Here is a 23,856-nt window from a genome sequence, read left to right as displayed (position 1 = left end):
TAGGTTGGGAGGGAGGGGGATTGGTATAGAGGGGGTTCGGTGCCTGGCTCTGGGGGGAATTGGGTTGGGGGGGGTGTGCCTGGCTCTGGGGAAGGAGAGGGGGACAGGTTTAGAACAGGGGAGGTGCCTGGGGGACAGGAGGAGAGGGAAAGAGCAGCCAGTGCACTTCCTGAGACCTGAGATCCCCAGGTACTAGCCCCAGCTGTCTCTGTCCCCTCCTCCTGGCCAGACTCCCCCCATGAATACCCTGCCCCAGCACCCACCAGCACCCTGCCCCAGCACCCTGTCCCCTGCCCCCACCAGCACAGCTGGGGCCACATTAGTGAGGCTTGTGGGGGGGGGGGGGTTGGAGTGGCTGTTTTTTTGCATCTCACTTATGTGGCCCCCTGATTCAAAACAGGTTCCCTGCCCCTCTCATAAATAAAGACAATGCTTAAACATTTTGTGTTTGATGTAATATTTTATCTAAAAATGAATCCTGGCCAACAAGCCCCCAATTGGGGCCAAATCCCCATCTGGCTGCAGCATCATAACACTCCTGCACCCCCGACCCCAAACCTGAGCCTATCATACACTGGAACTCCCTGTCCTGAGCCTCTCACATCCCCAAACTCCTGCATACCCAGTCTTCTCCCACAACACTCCTGCACCATTCACACACTGCAAATCTGTGTCCTGAGCCCATCATATTCCCAGCCTCCCTGCCCTGAGCCCCTCATGCATCCCAGCCCAAACTCCTGCACCCTCACAGCCAGAAGCCTGCAGCTTGCTCAGCATCCCAACCCTCCATCTGACCCCAACACTCTCCAGCCTGGAGCCCCCTCCCTGAGCCAGCATCATCTTCTCTATGTCCTCCTGCATCCAAATTCCCAGTGCTTTTTTTGTGAGCTACAATAGCAGTGGAGACAGTGTGAATAGCTGGGCCAAAGTTGTTGAGCCCCTCCCCTCTCCCCCGCCCAAAAAAAGGCAGGACCACAAAGTCCCGGGGAATAGTTAACAACCCCCCCCCCCCAAAAAAGCTGTACTCTGGGACGGATGTACTAGCACCTATTTTCTCTCAGCGCAGTGTTGTTGCTTTTTTATTTTATTTTTTTGCTCAACAACTTTTCCCCGGCTCTTCACGCTGTCTCCATTGCTATTGTGGCTCTTCATCTGGAACAGGTTCACCACCCCTGCTCTAGACAATTTATTCCAGTGTTTAAGTTTTTCCTAATGTCCAACCTAAATGCCCCTTGCTGCAGTTTAAGCCCATTGCTTCTTGTCCTATCCTCAGAGGCCAAGGAAAACAATTTTTCTCCCTCCTCCCTGTAACAACCTTTTAGATTCTTGGAAAACCACTATCATGTCCCCTCTTTGTCTTCTCTTTTCTAAATAAACAAGCCCAATTCTTTTAGTCTTCCCGCATAGGTCATGTTTTCTAGACCTTTAATCATTCTTGTTGCTCTTCTCTGGATCTTCTCCAATTTCTCCACATCTTTCTTGAAATGTGGTGCCCAGAACTGGACACAATACTCCAACTGAGGCCTAATCGGCGCAGAATGACTTATCATGAAATGCATCTACCTTTTGCTCTATTCGGCTCACACCTTGTGGATCTTGTTAGACTCAGAGACTGCTCATGGCTGAACACACACAACAGCAATGCCTGGAATGCCTTGTCTAATGTTTGCTTGGTGAGAAGGGTAGCTCATCTCCTTTCAAATATAGAGATGTCGCTACAATTACAGTTGCTTAGGCCTTTGTCATCCCATGTTTAGACCCATAGAAAACATACAATATGAAAGTACCTGGTAGCCAAAGTTAATGAAGAATGTGGCTACCCAATTATACAGCTGTGAGGCATGCAGAGAACACATTATCATGTACTCCAGAATCTGCACTGGTTGCCGGGAACCTTCTGGTTAGTATTTCAAGAGTTAGTTTTAAACGTTAAAGCTCTAAGTGGTCTGTCCCACTTACCGGGGATCCTAGTTTTCCATGATGAATCTCCTAAAATTCTATATTTAAAAAAACATAAAAATCCACATATTTCTGTAATTAAAAAGAAATGCTGAACTTTAGTTTCCCTAACATTCCAGAGTTGGGTGTCCAAACAGCAGTGTCTGCTGGCTGGGCGCCAGGCTCTAAAAACAGCACCACTGCTCTCCACCCCGCCTTCAGAGCTGGCCACCCAGCCGGAAGCCGCTGCTCCCAACTCGGTTTTCAGCCAGAGTTAAAACTCAAGAGTCTCTGTAAAAGCCACAAATTCTAAACTTTTCTGCACTTACAGGATCCCTGCTGATTACCTGAGAGACCTGCCTCTCTCTGGAGCTGTTCTACCCCCAGATACTATCAGCACAGATACTTCAGCTGACATGGATAGAGGCAGCTGCATGCACATTCTCTAAGAAGCATCCTTGATCTGGAACATGTTCACTCCTCAGTCTTTTTGTTTCATTTGTTTGTTGTTGTGTATTTTATCACTGTTAATGCTGTAGGAGTTAAGCTTTGTAAAGTATTTAAATCTGGGATTGGCATTAGAAATAATAAATACATAAAAAACTGAGTTCTTCCTCTGGAAATGAAATAAGTGTCTTCTGTTTGATGAACTGGTGAAGCATTTGTGGAACAGAGACACTTCACCCAGGTGATTCTCAGAGAATGCATGACTGCAATCCTTGGATCAGCAGTCTTCACATGAAGATGCTGGAGCCCAGTCTGGCATTCATGAAGCTACCTTGTCTGTTGTTCACAAATATTCAGACAATAACCACATAATTAATGAAAATGGTCAGCAATCACAAAGACGTCAAGGGTGGGCACATTCCATATCAGACAATGCAGAAGTCATTATTCATTTATCTCCTATTTTAAAAGTTCCAATCATCCAATGGGGTGGGGAGGGAACCACAATACTGCATGACTTAGATGACAATTCATACTTCATCTGTAATGGAGCAACCAAAGTAAAGAGTTCACAAACACCTCAGGGACTGAAAGTTGTTTACATCACTGTTCTGCCAACACTTACAAGAAACCAATAGATTAAATATAATTTTGGGCCTGTAAACAGACACCAGAGGCGGAATTCTTTGCAGTCCTGTAAAATATAGGGTAGAAAAGACATTTTGCTCAATATTTGCATGATCTGCATTTGCCTCTCATACACCAACCCACACTGCTGAGAAAGGACAATTAGAAAGACACATGCTGAGGCAGACAGTAAGTGTTGGTGTCCCCTCTCCTGATTTATATTTGCATCTGTGCTCTCCTGGCTATAGCACAACATACAAAGCTCCTTTGCTTGTTTAGTCTGCATGGAAGCACCAATCACAGCACTATGTCATCACTCCTCTCTTCAGGGTCTGGATTTCATTAGGAGCCACATGATCAGCTTGAGCTGCTGCTAGGCCTGGACCTCTCTCGCTCTCCAGAGAGCAAATATTCTGCACAGGATACAGGGGCAAAAGAGCCCCACACACGACCCTGCCTGTGAGAGAGCAGTGAATGGACTCCTTGTCCTCAAGTGAAAATCAGCAGTGGCTCCCCTGACTCCAGCGCCACGCTTGGTTGATTTAAACTCCCAGAGTTGCAGGAGTAGAAGTGCAAAGGGTTACATTGCAGGCACTGGAGGCTCGTCTCTTTGGGGGATGGGCAAGGCTGGTAAGCCAATGGAGTTCTGTCCGTTTACATCAACAGAGAATTGGGCCCACTCTACTTACTGTTGTATTCTCAAAGAAGCAGGGAGTCTCCAGTTTCAGGGAAATGTTTGCATTTAACTGTTACATCACAGTATAAAATATGAAACCAGACACAAAGAATCCTTATGCTATCTGAGCCTGATTCCCAGTTACACTAAGGCCAGTGTAAAGAGGCCTTAAAATGGGTGTAAACAATCCCCTGAAAATTCTTCCACTGGTGCTGAGCTGGGTTACAGCTCAATACATCTCCTGATTCCAACCCCTGGCATATAAGAATGGACCATCTAGCCCAGTATCCTGTCTTCTAACAGTGACCAATGCCAGGTGTCCCCAGAGGGAGTGAATAGAACAGGTAATCAAGTGATCCCTCCTCTGTCACCCATTCCCAGCCTCTGACAGAAGCAAGGGACACCATTTCTACCATCCTGACTAATAGCCATTGATGGACCTGGCCTCCATGAAAGTCCACTTTCTTTTTTGAACCCTGTTATGGTCTTGGTCCTCACAATGTCCCCTGGCAAGGAGTTCCGCAGTTTAACTGTGCATTGTGTGTGTGTGTGGGGGGGGGGGAAGCTTCCTTTGTTTGGTTTGAGCCTGCACCTATTAATTTCATTTGGTGATCACTGGTTCTTTGTTTTATGAGGAGTAAATAATACTTCTTTATTTACTTTCTCCACACTAGTCATGATTTTATAGACCTCTGTCACATTGCCCCTTAGTTGTCTCCTTTCCAAGCTGACAACATCTGGCATGCATTATTCAAGATGTGGGCATATCATGGATGTATATAGAGGTGATATGATATTTTCTGTCTTATTCTCTCTTTCTTAATTATTCCCAAAATTCTGTTTGTTTTTATGACTGTCACTGCAAGGGGGTGGCGTGAGCTGGAGATGTAGTGGGTGTGTGGCCAGTGGTTATTCTCTGCTTCCCAAAAATCACAGGAGCATGGAAAGAAAAATGTAGGTTTGAGTAGTTTGTGAGGCTGCTTTAACTTACAATGGGGGCTGGGAAGATACTCACACAGTCCAAGAAAACAGAATATAAAAGAGGCTTGAAACCAATCTAGCACCACCCCACCTCCTTCATCCCTCCCTCAAGCATAGGGCTGGGATAACTGAAAACAATGCACTATATAACTTCTTGTTGCTCCAGCCCAGTTGTGGGCAGCCTGTGGCCCAAAGGGCACATGTGGCCCATTGAGGTTCTGTGTGTGGCTCACAAAACATTTTGTTTACTATAACCCATGTACTTGTTTTTTGTCAGCAGAGTTTTTTTCCCAGCCAGTATTACAAAAGTGACACACACTTAAAGCAAGGGTGCATGAGGAAAGGGGTATGCTGATTGCACACAACATTGTGAGATCCATGTGCTCCATGTGCATCCAGTCAAAATGTTGCTACAATTCAGTTGGCACACTCTGCAAACTCTAGGTATGCAAGCACAGTTAACAAAAATGTCCTATCCTGCAGCAAAACCATCTTGGTTAAGACAATCTTGCAGCCCACTGAGATGAAGGAGGGTCACTCATGTGAGCCACTCAGGCTATGTCTGCACTACGAGGTTTTTGTGCAAAAACCGATGGAGCGTCCACACCTCAAGCACCTTTTTGCACAAGAAAATCAACAGAAGAGAGGGCTTTTGCCAGTAGAATTATTCCTCTCCCCACGAGAAATAATTCCTTTTTGCACTACAGCTCTTGCACAAAAAGGCATGTGTGGACGCTCCGGAAGGGTTTTGTGCAAGAGCTGTGGAGCACATCAGAGATTTCTTGCGGAAGAGTGTCCATGCAGCGTGGATACTCTCTTGTGCAAAAGCACATCGTTTTTGCAATGTGCTTTAAAGTGTGGACATGCAAGAAGTTTTTGCATAAGAACTCTTCTGCAAAAGGCTTCTTGTGCAAAAACCCTGCAGTGTAGACAGAGCAACCAACTTCTGTTGAGAAGAGAGACAAACTTTTGAGTGACACAGAGCTCTTCTTCAGGTCTGGATGAAGACCTCTGTGTAAGCTTATCTCTCTCTCCATAAAAACTGGTCCAATAAAGATATCACTTCCCTCATCTTACCTCTCTAATTCTTACCTATTCAGCCACATTGCCTTTCCAACTAAATGCATTATCCTGTCTCTCACTATTGCCACCCAATCCCCTCCTCAGCTAGGGATAAAGCCCAGGACTCCGTTCAGCTCTCTAGCACAGTGTTTCTCAACCAGTGATACAAGTACCCTCAGGGGTACTTGAGAGAAGTCTGGGGGGGAGGAGGGTACGTCAACACAACTGAAATTTGGAGAAAAATGAATGTTTGCTTTAAGTTTTACAGCACTTTATTATTTTTGTACTTTTTACACCCAAAAATTTCATTGCCTGCCCAGCTATGATTAAGTCATTTAAACAAATGTACTTCAATGGTAGAAAAAAATGTCTAAAACCAGTACGTACTGGAGGTACTTGTAATTTTTTTTAAGAAAAGGAATACTTTATAAAAAAAGGTTGAGAAACACTGATCTAGCAAACATTTTTTAATGCACTGATAAAATGTGTGTGACATCCCCCTCTAGTGGCTGACTGACACAGAGGATAGCAGTTACTCAGAGCTAGAGCTCTGCATGGATACAAAATTTCTATCCACATCTGCATCTGTATCTGCAAAAATGAACTGTGGATATCTGCATCCACATCCAAAGACACAGGTACCTGTGAATTTAAAGCAGATATTCACAAATTTGCAGGTTTCTAGAGACAAAATTTGTATCCGCCTCCAGAGCCACAAAAATGAGCCACAGATATCTGCATCCACATCAGCAGATGAGGATACCCATGGATATAAAGTAGATATCCGTGGATTTGCAGGGCTCTACTCATAGTTCAAGGGGTAAATGTTGCTGCTACAGCTCCAAAAATCCAGATGATGGCTAGTGCGGGTAGCTGCATATGGAAATGTTTTTTTTTTTTCAAATTTCTTTTTTTAAAACAAATTTATTTTATACAATTAGAAAATATACTGCAATCATGGCCTCTGTCAGTTGTAGTACTGACACACAACAAAACATGAGTGCTCCACACTTTGGACATTTGTCACACATTCTGATTGCTATGTCACAACTGGTCAGATCTGGAAGATGAGAGATACATTGCCAACTCTGATGGAGGGTTCCTTTATTTTTATAGCATATTCACTTAACGTACCTCACTACATGTTGTCTTTTGAACATGAAGACATTCTTCAACAAGAGCTAATAGTATTATTTACAATGGTAAAATCTGTATTTTGGACGTTGTGATGAAACTCCGGCCAGGCCCCGTGAGTCCTGCACTTCGAGGCAGTTATTGTATGCCCCAGAGGCTTGCTGTGACACTCCAACCTGCCTCTTACCTTTTCCAGAAGCCAGGATCACACCTTAGTGAGCCATTCTCATCACTGGCTAAGTTAAGGATTGGGGTAAAATCACCTCATAACCCTCACCTCCCTTTCCAGGAGCAAACCTTTTAGTGGTGTGGGGAGGGTTGGGATGGGGGAAACCCAGGCCTGCCACTATTCCAGGTACCTGCCCAGGGACCATAGGTAGTGACAACTCATGTGGTTTTTCCTGTAGGTCCAATACAGAAGCCTTTTCCCTGGGCCAGTTCTCCAAACACTCCCCTAGTAGCTAAGTGAATCTTGCCTATACGAGCAGAAAAACACTTTCCTCTCTCAGCAATGCACTTCCTCCTCTTAGTCCTGCATTCTTCTCCTTCCCCATTCCTTACTTGAGGGGAAACCTTTTAAAGTAACCCAGCAGGCCTTAATTGGATGCAGGTGTCTGATTAGTCAGCTGCATCAAAAAAGTACTTAATTAGCCTTCTGTGTTTGCCTGCCTTGATTATGTGGCAGCAATCTCTGGCAGTTTATTCAGGAAACAGAAAAGCATTCACCCAGCTCACAGTCTGTCTATCCTCCACCAGACTACTGTAGTTAGCTGCCCTGGGTCTGTCACATATCCTCTCCCCTACTCACCACCAAAGAGTTGGGCAACTTGAGGTGCCATCGGCACTGCTGTGGAAGCTTCCTGCTCTATGTTGCACCTGGAACTGGAATGGCTGGAGATATCAAAAGCACCTGGTCACTCTTGAATTCTTCTCCTTGTTCTGCTGCATTCATTGAAGAGGGGCATGGTCCATCCTGAAGACAAACTTGCGTCCAAGCAGATAGTATCACAAGGTTTCCATGGCCCATTTGATAGGTATCAGGTTTAAAACAAATAACAGTAAGTTTTTCTTCACACAGCGCACGGTCAACCTGTGGAACTCCTTGCCAGAGGATGTTGTGAAGACCAGGACTTTCCCAGGGTTCAAGAAAGAACTAGATAAATCCATGGAGGTTAGGTCTATCCTTACATATTAGCCAAAATGGGCAGAAATGGTGTCCCTAGCCTCTGTTTGACGGGCTGGAAAGGAATGACAGGAGAAGAGATCACTTGATGATTACCTGTTTCTGTTCACTACCTCCGGGGGCATTTGGCATTGCCACTGTCAGAAGACAGGCTACTGGGCTAGATGGACCTTTTGTTTGACCCAGTATGGCTGTTCTTATGATGGTGAGGCATTCTCCCTCAACAATTGCATATTCATGCTTCCTTGGGAGGAGTTTCCTATGACAGAACAGGATGGTACGCTCCTCTCCCCTGACCACTTGAGATAAGACAGCTCCTAAACCTTCATCGGAGGTATCAGTCTGTAGAATGAACTCTTTCATGAAGTCCAGAGCTGTTAAGATGGGGTTACTGCAGAGGGCCATTCATAGGTCCAAAAATGCCTTTTCTGCTGCATCAGACCACCTAACCCGATCAGGTCCACGGGCCTTCACTAAGTCCATTAGAGGACTGGCCCATGTGGCAAAATGAGGAATAAACCTCTGATAGTACCCCTAAGAATGCCTGAACTGGCTTCTTCAGACTTGGCTGGGGCCAGTGTTGGATGACTTCCATCTTATTCAGCTGCGGTTTTATTAGGCCTTTCCTCACCCCATACCAAAGATATTTGGCTTCTGAGACTCTACGGCGCACTTGGCAAGATTCACCATCAAGCCAGCATATTGGAAATTCTCAAAACCACTCTACCTTTTCCAGGTGCATTTCCGAGTCTGGGAATGGATGATCACATTATCCAGGTAGGCAGCAGCATAATTGGAATGGGGACAGAATAGCTTATCTACAAGTGCTGAAAGGTAGCAGGAGGCCCATGTAGGCCAAAAGGGAGGATCTTGTATTGGAATAGTACCTCTGGCATTGAGAGTGCTATTTTCTCCCTCTGGGAGATCTGCCAGTACCCCCTCATCAAGTCTAGGGTCATCAAATATCGCGCATTGCCCAAATGGTCTACCAATTCATCTACGCAGGGGATTGGGTATGTGTTGAACTGGGATATTTCCTTTAACCAATGGAAGTCACTGCAGAACCATACAGTGCTGTCTGGTTTTGGTCTAGCACTGTTGGGCTGGACCACTGACTGTGGGACTCTTCAATTGTCCCCATCTCCAGCATTTTCTTTATTTCTGTTTTTATTTCCTCCCTTTTTGCCGCTGGTACCTGATAGGGTCTCATTGTTACTCTGGCACCGGGGTTTGTGACAATTTGGTGATATGTTGCAGTACTAGGTTTAATGCTAGGTATTTCATAGGATGAAGGCCTTATTTGCATTCTGTTTGAAGCAAGGATCTGTCTACAAACTCTGAAGCCATGTGTTAATGTGAACTGGGGCTTCTTGTCTTTGAGTTGGTGACATACACAATGTGAAAGTTTCAAACCAGGAAAACTTTTATCTTTTTTTCAGGTCTCTCTTTTATTTGCATAGCATGGATCTTAAAAATTCATTTAAAATACCCATAACCAACCACCTGATGTTTTACTCCCTTTTGTATTTTCAGGGTTCTCAGTTGTTTGTGGCTTTGTTTACTGTTTGTGTTGTTTTATTACTTATTTTTACTCTTCTGTTTGTGCATATTAATCAAATTAAGAGTTGACATTCCAGAAAACTCTGTAAACGTGAGTGAATGCTTTTTACTTTTCTTTCCAAGTGTCAGTAAACTTTGTATTAATATTTGCAAGGAGAGCATGACTATTCCTAGTTGTCTCATAGATTTGTTTAAGTGAGCTATGTGTGGATAATGCAAGAGGGATAGTTTTGTGAACTGCATCAGTTTGTCAAAAACACTGTTTTAGCAGATGCTTCATTTTCTGAGAGAAGCTTTAGTGGACATTTTGAAGCTTTAGTGATCTATGGAAGCAGGTTATTAAATTAGGGCTCTGGTACATATTTTCTGTGCTTTTATTTAATGGCCATGTCTTTGATTTATTAATGGCTGTTTTCACTGTTCTGTATTTTGATGTTTTTACTAGCTTGATTTGTTAAAGGATGATAATATACATACTCCAAGGGTAGTGTTAATTTTTGTTTTAAAATTTCATTTTAAATGAATATCTTAATCGCTATTCCTTAATTATCCCTTGTTTTAATTTTTTCTTCTTCTCCAATACCTATGAACTGTTTTTAAATATATATTTATACCTAGGTCTTTTGTTTGTACTGGTGGGCTACGTCTAGACTGGCCCCTTCTTCGGAAGAGGCATGCTAATTTCGAACTTTGGAATAGGGAAATCCGCGGGGGATTTAAATAAACATGGCCGCCGCTTTTTTTCCGGCTTGGGGAAAAGCTGGAAAAGAGCGTCCAGACTGGCGCAATCCTCCGGAATAAAGCCCTATTCCAGAGGATCTCTTATTCGTACTTTGAAGGAATAGGGCTTTATTCCGGAGGATCGCGCCAGTCTGGACACTCTTTTCCGGCTTTTCCCCAAGCCGGAAAAAAAGCGGCGGCCATGTTTATTTAAATCCCGCGGGGGATATTTAAATCCCCCGCGGATTTCCCTATTCCAAAGTTCGAAATTAGCATGCCTCTTCCGAAGAAGGGGCCAGTCTAGACGTAGCCGTGGTGTATATCCATACACAACTTCAATAACTGTGTTACACATAAGAAAATTCAACCTGCCCAAGAAAGAATGGAAAATATAAGCAGGAAGACTGGCCACACCCATTCTGATTAAATTGACCTAGTAACTAGTCCTCCTCTTGAAAACATAGCTCCCATAAGAACAGCCATAATGGATCAGACCAAAGGTCCACCTACCCGTGTCCTGTCTTCTGACAGTGGCCAATGTTGGATGCCCCAGAGGGAGTGAACACAACACATAATCATCACTGTGATTCATTTTCTGGCATCCATTTCCAAACAAACAGATGCTAGGGACACCATTGCTTCCCAATGGCTAATAGCCATTGATGGACCTAACCTCCATCAATTTATCTAGCTCTTCATTGAACCCTGTTAAAGTCCTGGTCTTCACAACATCCTCTGACAAGGGGTTCTACAGGAATTCCCCTCTTTTCATGTGCTAGCATATTTATGCCTGCCTCTAATTTCCATTCCACTTGTCTGACAAGTTGTGCTTGGCACTCAAATAAATCTGTTTACACTGCACTCTTAGCTCAAAATAAGCTACATAATTTGAGTTATGCAAATTGCATAGCTTATTTTGAGTGTATTTCGAGATAGTTTATAGTGTAATTTTGCAGTCTACATGGTGCCATATTTTGAACTAAACTGATATTTCAAAATGTCCCTTACTCCTCGTGGAATGAGGTTTACAGGGATGTCAGAACGATGCACTATTTGAAAGATCTTTTAAAATAAGACACGGAATAGCTATTTCAATAATGCCACAGGTAGGGTTGCCAGGTGTCCAATATTGACCTGGACGTCCGGTATTTTCGGCTCCTGTCCTGTAAATAAATTCAGAAAATACCAGACACTTAAAATATCCAGTCTTTTCTGATTTTTTCCTGGCCAGGGGACAAAAATAACAGACTGTCCAGGTCAACACCAGACACCTGGCAACCCTACAACACATTCAGCAATCGGACCCAGCCTTCCCCCGACCCAGCCTTCCCCCCATCGCTTACCTGTTTCTGCCCGGGAGCTATGTGTTTCCCTTTTGTGTGTGTGTGTGTGGGGGGGGGGGGGGGGGGGGGAGGGAGCTGTTCTTGTCTTTAAAGTACCACAGAAGTACCCCTTGTTTTTCTCTGCCATAGTGTGACAGGTTATCTGTTATCTACTGAGTGACATTTCTTTTCACCTAGGAAGATTTAGACAAGAAGTGTAATTACAGTCACTTTAAGAGGCAAAAATTATGGGGGAAAGTGAGGAGACGGAGGCCTCAATTATTCAACAGTCGCCCCGTGTACTCACCCTAACCCCGCTCAAGACCAAGAGCACACGCACAAATCCCGCCACGCCGGGAGCGCGCACGCACAACTCGCCCCGCGCCGGGAGCGCGCATGCCCCCGCACGCACAACTCACCCCGCGCCGGGAGCGAGCACGCCCCGCACGCACAACTCGCCCCGCACGCATAACTCGCCCCGCGCCGGGAACGCGCACGCCCCGCACGCACAACTCTCCCCGCGCCGGGAGCGCGCACGCCCCGCACGCACAACTCCCCTCAGTCCCGCGCTCTGCTGCCTCTGCCCCCACCGTCGCCATGGAGCGCGGCGGCCACGGCCACGGGGCGCCGGCGGAGCGGGCCGAGCTGCAGGAGCGGCACTACCGGCTGCTGTCCGAGCTGCAGGCGCTGGTGAAGGGGCTGCCCAGGTGAGGGGGGGCGGGGCGCACTGCGGACACCGCGGGGAGCGGCGCGCGCGGCAGCCGGGCCCCCCCTTTCCCCCCCCCCCCGCCCAGCGCGGGTCACGCCCGGTCACGCCCGTGTCTCCGCAGCGCCTGCCAGCAGCGCCTGTCCTACACCATCCTCAGCGACCTGGCCCTGGCGCTGCTCGACGGCACCGTCTTCGAGATCGTGCAGGGGCTGCTGGAGATCCAGCACCTGACGGAGAAGAACCTCTACAACCAGCGCCTCAAGCTGCACAGCGAGCACCGGGGTGAGCGCGGGCCTGCGACACCCCCCCGGTCAGTTCCTTCGCAGCCCGGCCCGGCCCACCTGAGGCAGGGAGCTCAAAGGGCACCCCCTGGCTTGGGCCGAAACATTGACAGGTCTCACGTGGGCCTCCTAACTGCCCTGCCTCTCTCGTGGCCGTGGGAGGGGGTTTGTGTACTCTTCGGTGGTGCCCCGCTAGCCACGCCCCCTTTCCCCGCTAGCCACGCCCATTCCCACGCCCCCTTTCCCCGCTAGCCACGCCCCCTTTCCCCGCTAGCCACGCCCCCTTTCTCCACGCCCCCTTTTCCCCACCAAGCCCATTCCCCACGCCCCCTTTCCCCGCTAGCCACGCCCCCTTTCCCCGCTAGCCACGCCCATTCCCACGCCCCCTTTCCCCGCTAGCCACGCACCCTTTCCCCGCTAGCCACGCCCATTCCCACGCCCCCTTTCCCCGCTAGCCACGCCCCCTTTCCCCGCTAGCCACGCCCCCTTTCCCCGCTAGCCACGCCCCCTTTCCCCGCTAGCCACGCCCCCTTTCCCCGCTAGCCACGCCCCCTTTCCCCGCTAGCCACGCCCCCTTTCCCCACGCCCCCTTTCCCCCACCAAGCCCATTCCCCACGCCCCCTTTCCCCCACCAAGCCCATTCGCCAGGCCTCTGGAGGTAACATACTTGGGGCAAGATGGACACATGACTAGTAAAAGGTGTCATGTCACCCCCCCCCCCCCTTGAAGGGCTTTTCCCAACATCCTCCTACCAACAGGGATTAGTTTGGCCCCCACCAACCCCCCCTCTCATGCAACTATCCTGCAATTGTATTAACCCAACGTGTGTGACATTAACTCAGGGGCAGAGAGGCTGGGGGAAGTGTTCCCTCTAAGGCGATGTCTACACTCTTGGCTTCTTGCGCAAGTACAGCTGTTCTTGTGCAAGAGCCCACAGAGTATTCACACTGCCCGCTTGCTCTTGTGCAAGGAAATTTACAGTATGGTGTGGGAAGAAAGGGCGTCTTGTGCAAGAGCACTTACACCTGTTAGAAAAGAGCATAGCTCTTGCACAAGAGGGCAGTGTGCATGCTCGGCAGGGATTTCTTGCGCAAGAAACCCCTATGACTAAAATGTCCATCAGAGCTTTTTTGCGCAAGAGAGCATCCACACTACTGTGGATGCTCTTGTGTAAAAGCACAGCTTGCACATGGCAGTGTGAAGATGTTCTTGCGCAAGACTTCTTGCACAAGAACCCTTGCGCAAGATGTTATTGCGCAAGAAACCGCCAGTGTAGACGTAGCCTAAGAGTTTCCTCCCAGGAGCAGAATGGATTTTGTGTTGTGCACCTGTACTGAGTTCATGTGGCTTGTTTGAATGTGCCACTGTGGTACCCAAGTTATTAATAAATCTCATAAATCATTGGGGGGGGTTCAGGGCTGTACCCAACCCCCGCCCCTTCACTGCCGCCAGCACTGCCTCCCGCCGGCTGGTTGATCTTCCCTGGCAAGCCCCGCTGTACCCCCTGCCAGCTCTGCTTCCTGCGGCCAGTTCGCCCCTTCTCCTCCTGAGCTCCCCTGGCCAGCTGCGCTCTGCCTGATCCCCTCCCCCCACCGACCAGCTTAGCTTCCCGTCAGCCGCCGTCTCCCCCCAACCGTCCCCAATCTGCCCCAGCCAGCCTCTGGCCCCTCCTCCCTTCCAGCTCTGCTTTCCGGCCCCCCCCCTCCTCCTGGCCAGCACCCCTCCCCTCCCAGCCGGTCTCCCCGCCCCCCCATGAGGTGTGGCCGGTATATTTTTAAGCCTACCTGGTAAGGGTAACCCTACCAATTGGTGCTGGACCTCTGGAGCACGGCCTCCTCTTCCGGCGCGTCTGCCCTCCCCAGGTGTTCTGGTGGCCTCCTGGGATAAGAAGGGGGCTCCTGCAGGCGAGCTGGCTGCTCACTCTCTGCCTTCCCCCTTTTCATCTGCCTCCGCCGTTTTTAAATACTGGCGCCTTCTTCCAGCACCGGCGTGCCCTTGGCTGGCTGGTTTCTGGCCTAGCTGGCGTTTGCATGCGCCGGATGGGGGGCTGTCTCCACTGGCCATCCCTGCGCATGCACCGCAAGCCCAAAATGGCGGCAGCCTGCCGGCCACGAGCACAGCACCACCAGCAGGGCTAGTGTGGGGGGGTGAGGCCCCCATCACAGGGACGCTCTGGGGATGGAGGACGCGTGGGGGAGGCCGGGGCCCGCTCCAGGCAGGGCCGGGAGAGAGACCCAGCTCCAAATATTGGTGGAGCAGGATCCCTGGCTCTGGTTATTGCTGGAGCATGGGCACCTCGAGCCCATATAACTCGCCGCCCATGCTCTTGGCACTCCACCAGCTCTGTGCTTCTAGAGCAGTGAGAATACATATGCCCCAGCAGCAGACACCATTTTCTACACTCTGGGTCCTAGTGGTGCCCACCCCCCATAGTCTGGCACCTGTGGTGGCCGCCTTAGTTCGCCTCATGGTAAGGCCAGTCCTGACAGGAGCTCAGATCCTCCCTCCTGGACGGAGCTGCTGCCACCCCACTGCTGCCTCTGTATCAGCCAGTCTAAGAGAGGCGCTGGTTTTTAAACTAGGGATGTTAAATATCAATTAGTTGAATAGTCCATTATCCTCATGAATTCTGATTGGTTAATCAACTGTTCTGTAGTACCCAAAGGTGGGGCCAACAGCCAGTGTGCTCCAGCCTCACTCTCAGGGAGTCCCCTGCCACTCCATGCTGCAGCCACTGTATCAGAGGCACCAGCATGGGATGCCAGGCGGGAGCTGGTCTGCGAGGGAAGTCAGTTTAAAAACCAGCACCCCTGTGGACTGGCTGCCTGTTGCCCATGCTACTACTGCCTGTGATAGGCAGCAATATGGCGTGACAGCAGCCAGACCAAGCATGAGCCGGGACTGAGCCAGGCTGCCTGCCCGCTTGGCTCCTAATACACTTTAAATGCAGAGCTGCAGCAAGGGTAGGTCCCAGACCTGGTGTAAGCCAGGACTGAGCTTGGTTGCTGGCCAGCCTGCTAAAAAAAAAAGAATTACTAGTGGCGGAGGAGGGGAATACATGTAGTCGATAACATTTACCTATAACTTCTTGCTTATCAGTTAATTGACTATACTATTACATCCCTCTGTTAAACTGGCTCCCCTCACAGATCAGCTCTTGCTTGGCACCCCACAGCTACTGCCTCCATATGAGAGGCAGCAGCATGCAGTAACACAATTTAATTGACTATTCAATTAACTAACATTTAACATCCCTACTCCCTTGCATGATGCTGTGTATTTGTAGCTCCTCTGATTCTAGGCTAGGGTGATTAATAGTTGTGGAAAACAGTGTCTAAAGAGCTAGCAATGCCTGTACAAGATGTGTGGCTGTCGACTAGACGTGACATCACATATGTGCTTTTGGAGGTATAGTGGGAGTGTTTCTCCAGCCTTTTTCAGTGCATGTGTATATGGTCATGCTGCAGAACCAATTGTTCTTACACAGATTGAAACATTCATATAATTTCTATATCAAAAGCAATCTGTTAGTGGCTATATTTTAAAGCACTTGGTTTTTCTGTTGGTAGCAAAGGGACATGAGACATCTTGTGGACAGAATTTTGCAATTCGAACACTGGGCTGTGCCTCACAATATTCACTTCTTGACCTAGAGATGCTCTGCCAGGTCTGTCATTCAATAATAAGTTGAATTATTTTTGAAAGCAGAGTTATCTGAAATAAGGTGTTTTACTACCAAAGCATAGCCTTCTGCTATGAATAGGGGAAATGCAGGGTGCCTTACCTACTGTTATGCTGGATGTAGAGTCTAACATTTTATTTATTAATCAGTGCTCAAGCAAGAAATGTTCCATAGACACAAAGAGGCCCAGCAATCCTGCAAACCTCACAACTTGCCAATTCTTAAAGCAGCTCAGCACAGGGAGCTGGAGGTAAGCGTTTCATTTAGCATTTTCTTTACAATTGTCTGGAACTGGTCCTCCCAACTACAAATTGCAACCTTGTTGCAGTAGCATTTGTTGTTTGTAAAAAAAAACCAATAAAACCACATTTAATTGTAGGGCCTGAACTTATCTGTTAATCTTGACTACATCAGCAGTGGGGAGGGAGAGAAGAGAGCGTGAGCCAGTGCCCCTGAGGAGCTAGCTTTAGGCAGTTTCCCCACAAGCACCGAATCTGCCTGCTTTCCCACCCCAGCACTCCTGCCTCTCATAGAGAGGCAGCAACATGGAGGGTTAGTGGGGCAGGCTGGAGCCAATATGTGAAAGGAGCCAGCTTTCAAGTAGGTGCCCCGCACCTGCTGGCTCTGCCTACCCACCTTCTGTCCCCCCCCTTGCTGCTTCCTACAGAGGCAGCAGGTGGGGGCAGGCAGGAGCTGATGCTGAGGTGAGCTGCCTTAAAAGCTGGTTCCCCCCAGCACCAGCTCCGTGGTGCTGCCTCCCCCTCTCCTTCTATCAGAGGCAGCAGCATGGGGGTGTGTGTAAAGGAAGCTGCCACAAAGCAGCTGCTTTCTGCAGTGGCCCGAGCTTGCTGTGGTCAGAGGCTGGTCCATGACAGCAGCCTCTGTCCAAAGGGGGTCCAAACTTCCTGCAGACAGAGGCTGCCCTGCTTCTGCTGAAGGAGCTTCTGTCAAACAGAGGCTGGTCTGGGCAGCAGCCCCTGTCCACGGGGAGTCCAAGCAATCTAAGACAAAGGCTACTGCCAGGGATTAGCCTCTGTCCACGGGGAAATCAGACCCCCATAGAGAGGGGCTTCTCCTACTCCCATGCTGCTACCTGTGGGGCAGCAGGCAGCCTGTCTGAGTGAGAAGCTGGTTTTTAAACTGGCTCCCCTCACGAACCAGCTCTCATCTGCCACCCCATGCTACTGCCTCTAAGAGATGCAGCAGCACGAGGTGGCAGGGGGCTACCCGGGAGCAGGGCTAGGAGCACACTGCTGCTGGCCCTGCCTCCAGGGACTATCGAATAGTCATGTAACTGCTAAGTTTTCATGTGATTATTCAATTACACAATATCTAACGTCTCTGCTTGCTATGGGACCTAATGATTGAAAGACCCTAACAAAGTTCTTTCCTCCCCATCTTTAGTCAGTAAATAGTGATCACATTCTGTGTGCTCTAGGGCTGTATCCTGAAAAGTCACTTGCAGAACTGAAAAGAATTGATTCTGTGCACTGTGAACTTCAGGAGGGATTTGCCACCACATTTACATCTCAGTCAAGGCCTCCATACTAGTCAGAGATGTACAAGAAATACAGTGCAGCATGCTTCTGTTGTTAGACTCCTAGAAATTAGAGCTGTCAAGGACTCAGCAGAGGCAGAGAGGTTAGGAATTTTGGTGTGCTTACTGACCATGCTCATTCCTCTGTGGGGTTGAGCCCTTGCTCAGGTGATGCTATTTTCTCAAACATGTTCATTGGACATGGGAGTCTCAGTTACTGTAATTAGTTTTTGGCATGCCCTCTGTTGTTTGAATCTCATGCACAACACAGCAGTGTGTTTGCCCACTGCACTCATTTGAGCATCTGTGATCATACTATGTCACACTGACTGTCTGTCAGAGGATTGACTGATGTCTAATGGGAAGCCCTAATGGTGAAGGCACAGGGCTGTATTAGAGACTGATTCTTGAGCCTTTTTCTGATTGGTACCTGTGCTTATACAGTAAATCCTTTGCTTCAGTGGGTTTGGAGTGTGGAATTCTGTTTCCCATGAAATTCTTCACTGTTCATTTTTCCCTACACAAGCACCTGTAAACATTCCCATATTGATACCTCCTGTGGGGTTTTTTTGTCAGACACTAGTCGAACCAAATAATTTTTCCTTTTTGGTATCTTCTGATATTTTTGTAGCATTTTTAGGAGTAACTATTGCTAAGATAGTATTATTCCAATCAGAATTGGTCAGCGTTTTTAAAGTTTAATTGAGATCCATTCTAATAATACGTAGCTTGATATTTAGGACTTTGATAAATACACCAAGTATCATAAACTGAATTTATGCCATTGCACAACAGGGAAAGATTCAATGAAGGACTATCTAATTATTTTTTTCTAACAAACTTCACAGAACAGTGCACTTCATGTCTGTTTCACTGTAGACTAACTGAAAATCTTAAAACAGTTAACCCTTATAAAGTTGAATCCATATTTGGTTTCAAACAGAGCAGAATTGTCTCTTATTTTAAGCTATTTGTGAACTTAAATATAATTTTCCCTCAGATTAAGTAGGTCTATCACAGCAGTATAAAGACAACCAATATTGTCCCTGCGTTTTGTTGGAAGCCTCAGCTCTTTCCATCAATCGAAGTCTCCAGGATTTATAGGCTTTTGTCTCCTTTCTGACAACTGAGTCTGTGCAGCTCCTTAAAATCTTCAACTTCTGATGTAGCAAGGATTAGGCTCCATGATTCCTTCTTTTGATGCTGTGGGGAGCAGTTTCCCACCTTTTTAAAATCAGCTACTGCAGTTCTCTTACTGCAGTCCTAGCTAAATACCCTCTTTTACTCCCTTGCTCAACCTTTTCTTTAAAAGAGCACTCCTCTGTGAGTGAAATCTTTGCTAAGCTTCACATGAGGAATGGCAAGCCTTCCTTTATTCAGTCCATAGATTTGATGTGGATTTTAAGCAATATCACAGGATTGTTGTTTGAAGCAAGCACAATGCAGATTATAAATGTGGACTCTTATAGCACGGTCACCCCAGTGTGTAACCTAGCTTTTGCAAGTGCCTACACCTGAAAAACCAGTGACTGGTACAATACAGAGACAGTGTAGCTTGGAGGATTAAGCACAGAGCCAAGCGCTCTGGAGAGCTTGTCTCAGCTACTGTCTTACTATTACTCTGGCAGTACTAATGATCCATCATCATCTCATACTTGCAATAATCCTGTTAAGTAATCTTACAGAAAGGGAGCGAGGCAGAAGTTTGGACTGGCCCAGGGCCAACCATCCAATGAATTGGTGGCAGAGCTAGTTCCAGCCCTATCTCAGTCCATGCTCCAACCAGCAGTCCATAACTCTGCCCTGTGAAGTGGGGATAACAGATTGGGTTGATGCTTGTAAGAAGCTGGGATCCTAAAAGACCTGTGTTACATTGGAGTATTACCGTTCTTTAAATAGGACAGGTTTGAAAACTCATTCTGTGTTAATATTCCCATTCACAGGAGGAAAGAGTTGATCTCTCCCCAGAAGGCTCTAATTCCCACAAAGAATCAGTTTGTAGACGCAGGTAACCGTGGCTGAACTGGTCCTCCTGTTAGAAAGCCATGATTTAGAGGAATTAGGGCTGTGAACAAATCAGCTCTAGGGTCTAGTTTTGCTACTGCAGACAAGTATGCATCTAGTGTTGGTGCTTTAACACGTAGCCTCATCAAGAGAGCAGCTGTCTTTGTATTCTGATAGAGCTATGATTGTGTTGCCTAGCTTATCTTCAAGTCCTTCAAAAATGCAGGGAAAGAGATTCTTAGGCAGTACAAAAAAGTCCTGGACCAATTTAAAGCTTCCAAAGGATCGAAGTAGCTTCTGGGTTTCATTAGGTAAGGGCTGGAGAAAAGTTAATGGAAAAGTAACTGATGGAGGAACATTACATTTCTCCAGCTTTAGATTCCTAGTGTCTTTCTCATTTCTCAGGCTATGGAGCAGCGCATTCAAGAGGAACAGCGACTGATGGATGAGAAAATAGTCTTTGAACTGGACCAGAAAGTAGTTGACCAGCAGAGCACCCTGGAGAAAGCTGGAGTGTCTGGATTTTACATCACAACAAACCCACAGGTCAGTGTTTGAGTAGGATGCAAGATTTGCCAATACTCTTATAAGTTATGGCGAACCTTTCCACCTCTCCTCCCCCTGCACTCCAAGAAATGAAGGATAAAATATCAGAAGCCATCCTCATGGCAAAAGGTTTGAGTTCTCAGGCTCCAGTGTTAAAAATGTGATCCTTGCTCTGCTGCATCAGCCCAAGGCACTAAAAGCTTGTCTACATGATGCATTAATGCTTGGCAACCTGATGTACTGTAGATTCATACCCTGACTTTTTACATACGCTAATTTGCTGCGTAGACATGGCCTAAGTCCTCTTGCAGGAAGGAGCAGCAGTCACAAACTTCTTACATGGACCTACCACTAGACAGGTATAAACAGCCATACTCTTTTAATCTGGGTTACCTTGAGATGAGAAAAAATGTCAGCAGCCTCTCAAGCCTGAAACAGTCTGCTTTATCTAGAAAATACACCTAACATTATAGTGAACTGATCACTTTTCTTGTCTGTAAATCACTGTCATCATCTCTGTAGCTGCCTACTGTAAAGGAACTTGGTAAAGGATACAGATCTTGGTTGGAGTCCCCAGCCACTGCCATAATAGAAAAAACTGTTTTCCATACATCATGTGCACCTGTCAGCTCATGTTCCTATTCCAGTTTGTTATACTGCTATTTTTCACAAATACAGGAATATTATTTATCTCTATTTCCATAGAGCCTTTGGAGATCTACTCATGTGCTATAGTGATAGAAATGTAGCCGTGTTAGTCTGGGGTAGTTGAAGCAAAATGCAGGACAATGTAGCACTTTAAAGACTAACAAGATGGTTTATTAGATGGGTTTATTAGATGGGTCTGGCCCACGAAAGCTCATCATCTAATAAACCATCTTGTTAGTCTTTAAAGTGCTACATTGTCCTGCATTTTACTCATGTGCTGGTTGTGTACAAAACAGAAGAAAAGCATGGCCCCATGCACTACCTCCGTGGTTCCCAACCGCCAGTCCGTGGACCAGTTCTGGGCCATGGGGCTGCAGTATACCCCAAGCACATGGCTGGCAATTGCTGGAGCTAAAGCCAGCTGTTTGCAGCAGCTCTGAGGGCTGGGGTTGGGGTATGCCCTGGTCCCCAAGCTGCCGCACAGCAGCTGGCTTCAGCTCCGGCAGTCACTCTGTGGTGGGTGTCTACCACAGATGAAGCCGGCTGTTCTGGGGGTTGGGGCTTGGATTTTATGCAAACATGCAAATGAATTTGCATAATAAATATTCAAATAACATTTTACCAGTCTGTCAAAAGTTTGTGAATGAGTTTGCCAATCCACAGTATAAACAAGGTTGGGAACCAGCGCTCTACCTTACAGTCTGAATAGGACAAACAACAGATGGGGACAGAGGGGAGGATGAGGAAAAAATGTTATTGGCAGTGGTTTGGGCATACCAGGGACCTAATCAATGATAAGTGTCTAGCTCTAACAAGAACAGGAAATTTGCAAGAAGGGTTTTGAAAGAAGGTAACAGGATAGCTTTGCTTGTTTGGGGGGGAGGGTACCTAACACTTGAGTAATGTAATTTGCCATGCAAGTAAAAGTAATAATCCAAGCAGACTGAAAACTTCAGTGATCACCTTTGTAAGTATTTAAAAGAAAGTGTCATCTAATGCCACACATGCTGCATAATCAGTAGACTATAAGGGGAAAAGACCACAGTGCCCCCCTAACCTAGTGTACTAACAAACAAGTAGTGGAAAAGGAACCTTCATAAGAGTATTATCTTAAAACAACAGTCCTTGTCATGGAATGGTTTGCATCCTATCCCATGTGGTAATGTATTTCATATTTGGTGGACATGAATAAACCTTAGTTCTGCATGGGCAATTTATCTCTTTCATTCCCCAGTGTTACTGATGGCCCAGTAGCTGGGTCAGAGAAATGGGACTGTCTGATTTCTTTAACAAAGTCTTTCCCTTTGCAGGAGCTGATTTTACAGATGAACTTGTTAGAGCTGATACGGAAGTTACAGCAGAAGGAATCACAGTCAGAGTCTTCTTACTCTTGAGGGTTCAGCTTCTCTTTTTCCAGACTCTCCCACTGAAATTCACACTAAAGAATAGGCTACTTAGATCATATGCTCTGTAACACCAGAAAGAAGCTACTGGTCACCAAGAGTACAGGAGACAGTGGAAATGACTGGATTGCTTTGAGGGGGTATCATGCAGCGTGGACACTTACAATCATTGTGCTCCCTCTGCTCTCATCACTTGGTCTCTGTTTCTAATTGCCTATGTGTTCATGACCCAGCTCCTCTTTCATCTGTTGTGGAATTTACAGTGATTTCCATGTTCAGATTAGTGAAGGTTACTAATAACTTGTTTCAGAATAAAAATATTAAGTTCTTTAGAGGCCCGTGTTTTGTCCATTGTGGACCGTTCCACCCAGACTCCCCACTTTGGGGTGATGTGGTGTGGAAAATGTGCCCACAAGACCAGAGATAGTTTCTGGCACTTGGAGAGTATGTGTAAGGCACAAGATTTCTCAAGGAGGGCAGTGGTCTTTGTGTACACTGCCAACATAGTTGGTTCTATTAACACACCAGAGACCAGAGCGTGTTCCATGTGACCATGGCAGCCACCATGCAGTTAGTGTTCTGGAGGCATTGTTCAGCGTGCTCAGGTGAGTGGCTCTATCTGGAGAGCAGGGAAATGGCTGCATTATCTTACTGATCTGTGTGTATCTGAGTGGTTCACTCTGCACCTCAAATGCAGCCTTGCCTTGCTGTTTTGAGGTGTGTGTTTGAGTCATCAGTAAAGAACAGCAAATGATGGGATATCATTTAACAGTTTCTAGTATCAAAGGCAGGAGCTTAGTAGGCATCTGGCTGAAGTAAGCCACCCTTCCCAAAACAACTTGTGGGCCGATAATATAGGTTTCCCTAATGGTGGGCTATCACTTCTCCCACCTGAAGGACAAAGACAAGACTGTCAGCCTATTTTGGAATTGTGAGGGCAAGTGTGTATTTTGCCTGTCTGGGTCTTCACCTTAGTATTGTAGGGGGATGCTAAAGGTTATGTTACTTTAAAATGTCTGTCTCACAATGTTTAAAAATAAATAATTAATCTGTAATTTATGTCTGGCTCTTGGCTTTCATTTCCTGCTATCTGGTTACTGTAACAGATGTTCGGTTATTTTGGTATTGTCAAAATATGGCCCTGGTCATTGAAACGAGACAGGGCCAGTGCACCTGTCTTTAACTTGGATTTGAAGAGGAGATTAGGAGTCTGCGTGCCCCCACCCCTGCTCGCTACACTCACCAACCCCCTCCCCCCTTTGGTAGCTTTCATGGCTAAAGACCATGAGAGCTGCTCTTGCCAACCCCCTCTCTTCTGGGGGTAGATGTCTGGCCAGGGGGAAGGGGCAGAAGCAGGCTAGAGTTAGGTGTCTGGCCAGGGGGAGGGAGTTCAGTG

General features: G+C 47.0%; 1 protein-coding gene across 1 annotated transcript; it reads left to right on the top strand.

The window, feature by feature from the left end:
• The first annotated feature begins 12,157 nt into the window (after positions 1-12,157).
• On the top strand, positions 12,158-23,519 carry DGCR6 (DiGeorge syndrome critical region gene 6). The gene is made up of 5 exons (XM_075898221.1): positions 12,158-12,357; positions 12,481-12,641; positions 16,472-16,572; positions 20,269-20,409; positions 22,368-23,519. Exons 1-5 carry the CDS (start codon positions 12,248-12,250, stop codon positions 22,449-22,451), a joined length of 597 nt encoding a protein of 198 aa, XP_075754336.1. The 5' UTR covers positions 12,158-12,247; the 3' UTR covers positions 22,452-23,519.
• Positions 23,520-23,856: the final 337 nt, after the last annotated feature.

The sequence above is a fragment of the Pelodiscus sinensis genome, chromosome 15 (genome assembly GCF_049634645.1).
Source record: "Pelodiscus sinensis isolate JC-2024 chromosome 15, ASM4963464v1, whole genome shotgun sequence".
Lineage (NCBI taxonomy): Eukaryota > Metazoa > Chordata > Testudines > Trionychidae > Pelodiscus > Pelodiscus sinensis.
This window is presented reverse-complemented; position numbering and strand designations above follow the sequence as displayed.